The 10,102-nt window shown below is 45.1% G+C and overlaps 1 protein-coding gene across 1 annotated transcript; it reads right to left on the reverse strand.

Annotated features, from left to right (window-relative positions):
• Nucleotides 1–2,173: 2,173 nt before the first annotated feature.
• LOC309671089 (general transcription factor IIE subunit 1-like) lies at nt 2,174–6,210 on the reverse strand (the record flags this gene model as incomplete). Its single annotated transcript, XM_082482261.1, has 4 exons — nt 5,748–6,210; nt 3,723–3,924; nt 2,970–3,196; nt 2,174–2,565 (listed from the first exon to the last, which is right to left on the reverse strand). The coding sequence occupies exons 1-4, from the start codon at nt 6,193–6,195 to the stop codon at nt 2,174–2,176; spliced, it is 1,269 nt and encodes a 422-aa protein (XP_082338387.1). The 5' UTR covers nt 6,196–6,210.
• Between the last annotated feature and the right edge of the window lie 3,892 nt (nt 6,211–10,102).

Below are 10,102 nucleotides of genomic sequence, written 5' to 3' on the forward strand. Positions count from 1 at the left end.
ATAAAATGAGTGTGATTCTTCTGTGATTCCTTTTTTTAGTTTGTTTGTTCTGAGTGTCTCCAGGTTTTATGAGTGAAATTTGAAATGGCAGGGTACAATCATAAACCTTTAATCTCCAAAGACAAAAGCATATTAAAAGGTTTGAAAACATCTAACAGACTTTAAACTCATCATGATACTGTATGCAGGAAAAACTTTACCATTTTGAGGACAGAGGAAATATATTGTGACAAAGGCAAACCTGTGAAAGTGAAATAAGGTTTTTAATAACTAGGCACAAGAATCATTCAGTAGATCTAAAAGAATACTTTCATAAAGTGGAATAACAACACTTGTGCGTATTTGAGACAAATTTAGCTTATATGGTAAATCATTAAACTCTAAAGTTCATGAAATAGCATGAACGCACACCATTCCTGAACTCTTGCCCTGCAATGGTGTGTGAAGAGTGCACTGAAATGGTGTGTGTTTGGTTGTATGTTCTCTCTAAGCCTTTCTTCACAGAGTTGTTGAGGTTGGCAGGGACCGCTGGAGGTTTGAGCAGGGCCACTCTGAGCTGGTTACCCAGGGCTATGCCCAGGTGGCTTTTGAATATCTCCAAGGTGGGAGACTCTGCAGCCTCTCTGGGCAACCTGTGCCAGTGCTCAGTCACTCACAGTAAGAAAAGTGTTTCCTGACGTTCAGAGGGAACCTCCTGTATTTCTGCTTGAGCAATGGATAATGAAAGAAGACTAAAGGGCATAAACGGTAGAATTGCTGAAGCAGTTAAGCGCTCTCTTATATTCTGATGTGAGTCCTTTAATGCGTATGTAGTTCACTTCAAGTAGAATGTGTTTTTTCAGTGGCAGTAAAGAAGTTCTTGCTTAAAAAGATTACAGGAGCGTGTGTGAAGGAGATACGAAAATCAGAGTCTTCTGCTTGATACATTGCTTGCTTCCTTACTAATCTGGACCAAATGAACATTATGTTTTACTGTACAGTATCTGTTGACTTCAGAGACAGTTCTGTGGAGCGATGAGTACAAAGAAGTCAGATATAACGAGGATGATCTGAGGGCTGGAGCACCTCTTCTATGAAGAGAGGCTCAAAGAGTTGGGGCTCTTCAGCCTGGAGAAGAGAAGGCTCTGGGGAGACCTTATTGCGGCCTTCCAGTACCTAAAGGGGATCTACAGGAGAGCTGAGGAAGGACTTTCTACTAGGGCATGTAGCAATAGGATGAGGGGGAATGGCTTTAAACTGTAAGAGGGCAGGTTCAGATTAAACATTAGGAAGAAGTTTTTCACTTTGAGGGTGGTAAGGCACTGGCACAGGTTGCCCAGAGAGGTTGTTGAGGCCCCATCCCTGGAATTGTTCAAGGCCAGGCTGGAGGTGGCCTTGGGCAACCTGGTCTAGTGGGAGGTGTCCCTGCCCATGGCAGGGGGGTTGGAACTCGATCTTCAAGGTCCTTTCCAACCTAAACCACTCTTATGATTTTTTAAGATGCAAGTTAAGAAGCTAGAGCTGGTTCTCTTCTGTAGCTAATGCAATTTAGTAATAGCTCTTCCCTTAGAGGGAGGTTGCTGTATAACGCCTGTCTGTTACTGTTCTGTAGCAAATGACCTAACAAAGACTAGAACACAGGTACGGAGCAAAACCAAGTCATAGAATTGTTTAGGTTGGAAGGTCTCACCAGCACCTTCTCTTCTCCAGGCTGAACGACCCCAACTCTCTCAGGCTCTTGTCATAGGAGAGGTGCTCCAACCCTCAGTCATGTTGGACTGTGACTCATTTTCACTACTGGAAGTATCTATCTGCTACTTCTTGGAGGAAGGTAGAATAATTGATTTCTTACAACAGATGGCAACATTACTTTTGAAACTTTATTTTCCTCAAACCCTGTTGTATCCTGAAACAATCCAAGCTCCAAAACTGATTACAGCATTCACAAATTCTAAGCATTAAGACAACAGAAAACCCATAGTACCTTTGGGTTGCTTTTGCTGCAATGCTCTTATTTTGAGCTGTAATTACCTAGGACAGGATTACTACCTTGCATAACGACAAGGAGTTCAAACAAAACCCTTCAGTGATTAACTTACTTTCTTCAAAGTTTAACTATGAAATAAGACTTAACTCTCTTATTTCAAGAGAAGCCTTCACCCATTCCATACAAGTTTGCATATTCATAGAGTATTTATTCAAAGACAGACTGGAACATTTCTTGCCCTACTTTTATGTAAGCTTCTCTCTCTTCTTTTGTCATGAGAGACACAAGCTCAGGATTTTCACTGACTTCGCCATATGAGTGAGGCTGACCAGCTACCAATAAAATTGGACCTTCTGTTTCCTGTTCCTCTTGTTCAAAGTTGCTGCCTGCTGCTTTCATTCCTGCTCCTCCTGAGCACTTGGCATCTTCTTCAGACTCACTACTGTCACTGCCTGATTGGGGTAGTTTGCTATTGACAACAGGAGCCTGGTCTGTGCTAGACAATGACTTGGATTCATGGATCAGAAGGGTCTTGATGATTTCATTATTGGTGACAGTTTCTTTAACACTTTCTTCAGTTCTTTCAGAAGCATTTGTTCCTAATACAGACATACTAAGTGTTAGAGCTACCAATAGTTTACAGTTACCACAGCCACATACATACACCTTTTTTTCTACTCTGGATCTTTTTTACCCACACTTGAGAATTCTCTTGGAAGTGCAGACATTTCCAAGAGCTTTCTGCTTTAAAGATTACCACTAATGTTACCACACAGTTAAAGCCAAAACTGTCAGGACCTGGTACCTGACCTCTGCTTTGGGAATACGACCTAAATCAGTCTAAAGACTACTTTTTAGAAACTAAGATCTGACTGCCACTAGTGCAGAATTGAAGCGTTATTCCACATTTTAAACCAAGTTCACTCCATTTTCAGCAGGAAAGCTATATTGAAATGCAGTAAAAGCTGCTGACATTAAGTAGTTGCTAATGCTTAAAACTTACCAATGCTCTTGGTGGTGGCTGGTGTTGCTCCTTCCACGGTGCTCTCCGACATCCAGATAGGTTGCTCTTTAGTTGCTTTCTCTCTTGTTTTCCTCTTGGGCTGAGAGTCTTGGACATCAATAACTAAATTTTGGGTGTACAGATTGCCAAAAGAGGAACTTCTGTTGGTCCATTTTTCAGGTCGGCTGCAGGATTCCAGCGCACTTGAGCCCACCTTCCGATCAAAGCTGAGTGAAATGCCACCCAATTTGGACAGGTTAAATACAGCCAAGACCCCCTCCCCCAAATCCCAGTTAAAAAAGACCAAAAAGAAAAGCCAGTCTGCTGACAAAACATACTTTTAACAAGTGCTCTATATTAAAACAATTGGCATTTCCCATTACCTCATCACAGAGGCAAGTGATGCTGAACCATTGGTTTTTGCATGGTCTCTTCAGTAGGGCATCCCTGGATGAAGCACACTGATACAGAAACATTACTTTCTCACAGGGAGGGGCTGTGAACGTATTAGCTGAAGGAGAAGTCTGTAAAACTACTCCTCAAAACGAAAAAAAAAAGGCAGCAAAAATAAAAGTATAAATGTGTAACAATAATGTAGAATGCCTTGGATAACTACAGGCTTCTTCATTAAGCAGCTGCCAATACTGAACAAAGCAGAAAGTAGGTTGCAAGATCAGTATTTCAAAGATTTTACAACTGGAAATTTGTTGGGGAGTTTTGTATTGATCAGAAGTTCTCAAGTTACATTTATACCTTTCTGATAATTCGGGTATTTCTGTTGGCTGAGGCTCCAGCAAGTCGTACGGCAGAATGATATCCTCAGTCTCATGCAGTAGCACAAAGATGGGTTCAATCTGCTCATTGAATTTTGCCAGCAAGGTCCGAGCATCGTGCTTGGGAAGTGCTGAGGCATCTTCTTCTACTTCAGCGTTGCAGTAAGTGCAGCGGAAAGTCTCTGCAATGTTAGGCAAAGTGGAAATTCTTGTGTTCATAGGATGCAAGAGATGAGCAGTACCTGGTTAAGAAATCCACGGCCTGGACACTTCCCAAAATGTTCTGACTGCACTGGACTTTATCCATTTGTTCACATTAACAAGGGGAACTCCAGTTCCACACGCAAGCCAGGGGATTTTGTGGTTTTGGAGTTGTTATTTCTTGTTTGTTTGGTTTTTTGAAGGACTGCTATTCATACACTTGCTATGCAAGAGAGAAGTGTCTGTATTGGGGGGGGGGAGGGGGGAAATTAAGTTGGCTAGACATGACGTACCATCAGATAGTAAGGTTTATTTTTTTCTTCTCATCTTTTTCTTAGTTCATAATGTAAGAAAAGACATTTGCAAGCATAAATAGCATCTGGGTTTAGTTGTTCAGGCTTCTAAAGTTCAAAAAGACTCATTTAGAGTCAAAGTATATGCTAAAAAACTATATCTTAAGCAAAAAAAAAAAAATAAAGCCTACTCTATTAAAATCTGTCACCAGCTTTAACATTTGCGTTTCAGTCCCTCCATTTAGAACAACGGGGTGATTTTGCTAACTGACAGCACACTGACTTCACCTTTGGCACATCGAGTTAGTCGCACAGTGGCCAGTTCGTCCTCCCGGCTCTGGCATCCTTCCTGGTCACCATCACCTGGCCCTTAACACAGCAGCTGCGCTTTGAGCTGTGTATTGGAGCACGGTGCCATTTTAACTCCTTGTGAAAGAGTGCTCTCCATTTAGTTATTTTGATTTCAGAGAAGAGAAACCTGCAATAAGAACCCAATTCTGCTGTGGATGCCGCATGTTGCCCTGGGAGGAGCCTGAATTTCATAGAATCGTAGAATGGTTTAAGTTGGAAGGGACCTTAAAGATGACCTACTTCCAACCCCCCTGCCATGGGCAGGGACACCTCCCACCAGCCCAGGTTGCTCAAAGCCCTGGCCTTGAACACCGCCAGGGATGGGGCAGCCACAGCTTCTCTGGGCAACCTGGGCCAGGGGCTCCCCACCCTCACCGTCAAGAATTTCTTCCTAATACCTAATCTAGATCTCCCCTCTTTCAGTTTAAAACCGTTACCTCTCGTCCTATTGCTACACTCCCTGATAAAGAGTCCCTCCCCGTCTTTCCTGTGGCCCCTTTAGGTACTGAAAGGGGCTATAAGGTCTCCCTGGAGCCTTCTCTTCTCCAGGCTGAAGAACCCCAACTGTCTCGGCCTGTCCTCATAGCAGAGGGGCTCCAGCCCTCTGATCATCATTGTGGCCCTAAACTTCCCCGTTCCCAGCAGAGGCACGACAGACCGCCTCTCCTCTGGGGCCCAGCTGCACCACACTTATCGCAGAAGGTGCCTACAAACAGCTTGTATCCATCTCGTCCAACTCTTCCATCAGAAGAATTGAACACACCAATAGATGAACTAACAAATTCAAAATGGAGTAAAAGGAGTGCCGAATTCTCATTTCCATATGAGGAAGTGGAACTCTACAAGACTTGGATCTGAGTGATCTTAACCCAGGTTAAGGGTTGTGTTCCCAGCAAAGCTGAGGTCTGAGATCCAATTCCCAGCCCCAACTCATACAGTCAAGATTATTCTTCCTCTTGCTTGGCATGTTCTACAGAGACAGCTTTTTCCTCTTACCTCCCAGCTTCTCCCGTCTCCCAGGCCTTTGTCTACCAGCAAAAAAGAAGTAACAAACAGGCTTTTTTTTTTTTTCCCTTCAAAGTTCACGCAGGAGCCAATTCTGTGCTGTCATCAAGGCTGTTATTTAAGATAAGAGCAAATAAGCAATATAAGCAACATACCTGTCAACGCATCAAAGAGCTGATTGACTTCCAGGTCTGTGTAAGTGCTGGAGCAAGATGGACATTTAAAGGAGGACCTGGTAGTTGAATCCCGCTCATCCGCCTCTATTTTCCGGCGTATGTGATCCAGTTTGTATTTTACCACATCCACCAGCACCTTGTAATTGATGTAATAGTAATTGTGCCTCGTGCTCTTCCCATCCGGCCCCGTTTCAACTCGCATACGCAGCTTCACAAGCTTGTCTGCCTTCAGCGTGTTGAGGACGGTGCGCAGTTGTTTACGGTCGTACTTGAGCAACTGTAACAAGTCATCCTCCTTCACGCAGGGGTAGCGGATCAGTACGTCGAGGGCCAGGGAGTGCTCCACTCCGTAGAAACCACGCACGATGTATTTGGCCAGGCGCTTTAGGGCTGCCGGCACCTCCGTGATAACGTTTTGCTCTTCCATCAGGAGCTGAACTGCTGTCGGAAAGAGAAGCACTGTACGACACACAGAAGGGAGGGGAGATGGAGTGAACCCTTCTTAGCGCTCGCAGGCAGGTACAGAGCAGGTCACTTGTGGAGCTGCACTTCTGTAAGAGACTCCACTGAATAGATTAATGTAAAATCCCTAACCTGCACCTGGGGACGGGGAAAGTATCGATAGATATCAAAGATTAGGTAATCTTCAGGTATGATGATTACATCTGAAATATTCATGTCCTCTTGTGTAAAAACCCACAGAAGATCTCTAGGAAAACAGGTTACAGAAAGTTCATGATAATCCTCTTCCAAGAAGACAGCACCGTTAACTTGCACGTCTAGGTCTACCTGAAGAATCTGTTTTTATCCACAGCCAGCCACGGAAGATCTGAAGTGACCCCTATATGTCTTCAAAAGTAAAGCTCAGGACACAAGCTGGGCAAGAAGTCTTTAGCTTAATTCATAAGACACAGAATAAGCACATAATTATATAATATACAAAGTAAGCATACATTCATAAGCACAAATACAGGCTGGGTGGAGAATGGATTGAGAGCAGCCCTGAGGAGAAGGACCTGGGGGTACTGGTGGGTGAAAAGCTGGACGTGAGCTGGCAATGTGTGCTCGCAGCCCAGAAAGCCAACCTCATCCTGGGCTGCATCAAAAGCAGCGTGGCCAGCAGGGCGAGGGAGGGGGTTCTGCCCCTCTGCTCCACTCTGGTGAGATGTGACCTGGAGTATTCCAGCTCTGGGGCCCCCAACATAAGGAGGAGATGGACCTGTTGAGCAGGTCCAGAGGAGGCCACAAAGATGATCAGAGGGCTGGAGCACCTCTTCTATGAAGACAGGATGAGAGAGTTGGGATCTTCAGCCTGGAGAAGAGAAGGCTCCAGGGAGACCTTATCGCAGCCTTTCAGTATCTGAAGGGGGCCTACAGGAAAGCTGGAGAGGGACTTTTTACAAGGGCATGCAGTGATAGGATGAGGGGGAATGGCTTCAAACTGGAAGAGAGCAGATTTAGATTTGATATTAGGAAGAAGTTTTTCACTTCTGAGGGTGGTGAGGCACTGGCCCAGGTTGCCCAGAGAAGCTGTGGCTGCCCCATCCCTGGAGGTGTTCAAGGCCAGGTTGGATGGGGTTCTGAGCAACCTGGGCTAGTGGAAGGTGTCCCTGCCCATGGTTGGAACTAGATGATCTATATATATATGATCTATATATAACCTAATCACATTAACTGAAATGTAACTAACTTTAACCTGTCCCACTGTCCTGTTTCTTATTTCTAAGGAGTGGAGAGAGAAGAAAAAAATTGAGTTATGTTTCAATAAAGCCACATCTCAGTTCTCATCTTTGAGGCATGTTAAAATCCTACAGTAATATTTGACTCCGCAGCCTCCAGCCAGATTGCTTTGCAGAGAGCCGTGCGATGCGCAGCTGGATGGTGCTGGTGCAGCAACCGGATCTGAAGGTGGGCGGGTAGTGGAATGGGATGGCATGGCATGGCACACTGCCAGCACTGGCAAACACTGCTGGAGGGGCACCTTGCTCAAGCCCAGGTAACATATTGCTACACAGACCGTCCAGGTGACCTCCATCAGAAACCAACAAAACCCATCTGCAGTAGCCTCGTAGTTGAGGCGTACCTAAACTTGCATCTCCCAGGGGAAGCTCTAACATTCCCATTAACCCAAACCAAACGTAAACCTGCTGGTCTGAGGCTCAAAACCCCAAAAGCACTACCACCACACTGACCTAAGTTTCCCACAGGAAGAGTTGGGGAACACTGGAATATGCTGCCCAGGAAGGAAGTCAAGTCTCCCTAATTCAACTGGACAAGAGCTTAAGTGGCCTGACCTAGCTTCGAGATTGGTTTTGTCATGAGCAAGGGTTGGACCAGACAGTCTCCAGAGCTCCTGTCCAACCTAAATTCTTTTATTTTATTCCAAGAGAGTTAAATGTAACCACTGTGAGAAGAGAAGCTTTGGGGATGTCAGTCAGTTCCTTGACAGTCCTCCTCAGACTGTAAGAAGAGCATTTCTATGATTTTTCACAAAAGCCTTGAGGAGGAAGCTTTTTTTTTTTTTTTAATTATTATTATTACAATTTTACTCTTTCACTTCTCCTTTGTCCTCATCCTCAAAAGAGGTTTAACTGAACAGTGCTCCTGACTGCCCCATGTTAGCAGGGCAGCATAGCTCACTGCATGACTAGAGAGACAACATCCCCTTTCCCAGGCAGGAAAGCCACAGGACCTTGAGCTTGTGTTCAACCAAGTCCCCCAGAAGCTAAATCCTGTTCTTGCTGCCAGTCAAACCCTAGCAAGGGTATGACCCACCATCCACGTACACGTGTACGGATGTGTCAGTCATGGGACAGGGACATACTCTCGTCAAGAGTCAGGAACTCCATCTGCTGAAAAGAGAAGTTAAACAAAATATTTTTTACTACAATCCCACCTCCACCTCCTTCCTTGATGGATGAGCTACCTCAAGCTGCCAGTGGGTTTTCTGCCAGATAAAGCCATATGCAGACCCTGGGTAACAACTCAGTGCACCCAGTGGCCATCCTTGAGCCTCTCAACCATGTTCGCACCCCACCTGTGCTCAGCAGAAAATTTTCCTTTCCCCATCCACAGCAAGGGCTCTGCTCTTAGAGTGGAGTGGGCTTGTCTTTGAAGTCAGGATAAGGGTACACAGAGGAGATGATCTAAACATTGAGAACAGTCAAGAAACCTCAGACAGCAGAGAAGGTACTGGTGCGCAGGACAGCTCAGATTACTGCTCTGGACCTGGGCCTACGGGCTGGATTCCCACAGCTCCTCTCCTGTGTTTTAACCCCAGGGGTTTTAACCCTGTGTTTTAACCCCAGGGGAGCATAAGCCACAAGATTTCTGGAGCACAAACAATCTTCTAGAATACACTAACTTATGCAGAAGACTCATCTTTCTTCCTTTTTCTGGCCTCACAAATTTGGAACTTGTTTCTGTGCAGTGGCTTATACTCAGCAGGAAGGACAGACAGACAGTGTCCTCAGCCAGCTGCAGAGACCAGGAGCATGGCTTTGAGTCTCCTCAGGCTCTGGAGAGCCCTGAGCCTTGTTTTTCTACGATGTGGGTAAGTAGCCCAGTTAACAGAGGTACCAAAGCCTCCAGTATGTGCCCAAGGAATACAGCCATTGCATATTTCTATAACCTGGTCCACCCCACACAGGAACACCAAGTGCAGCCCCAGCATCCATACGGGATACAGTACCAGTCACGTACATTAGTCTGGGACAGCATCTCCGAAAGGACCAAGGTGCCCTCTGTGGGCATCAGTTTTTATATGAACAACAGTTGGATGGTGGCACTATTTAAAAAAAAAAAAAAAAAAACACAAAACCACTTCTGCACCTAGTCCTTGGCTAATGGAGGCAGAACCCTGACACTTAAAGGACTTGCATTAGGAGCAGGTCTCATGACTGTATTTTCTTACCCCAAGTCAAATACAGAATGCAATTATTTCAAAGGGAGCATGATAAGTTGATAACATCGTTAAGGAAGGAGCAGGACTTGAACTGTAAGCTTGAGGATTGCTGACCTATCAGTTCTCCGGATGCCTCCTCAGCCCAGACTCGCATTGTGTACTTGCGCCTCTCAAGCAAGCAGTGCTCTGAAGCACTAGGAAGTCTGGACTGCGCTCAAGTGCTTCCTAGCGCTTTGATGTTAAAAGCTCTTCAGGTCTTACAACCACATAAACTATTCAGGGAAAGGGAAAAACAAACAAACAAACACACACACCAAACACCCCAAATCAAAACCCACAAGCAAAACCCACCCACAAAACCCCCACACAACAGACACCCCCTCCATACATACATACACACAGAGTATAAGTATCATGAATATATCCTGGG

This window comes from Vanellus vanellus, assembly GCF_965231255.1.
Source record: "Vanellus vanellus genome assembly, chromosome: 4".
Classification (NCBI taxonomy): domain Eukaryota; kingdom Metazoa; phylum Chordata; class Aves; order Charadriiformes; family Charadriidae; genus Vanellus; species Vanellus vanellus.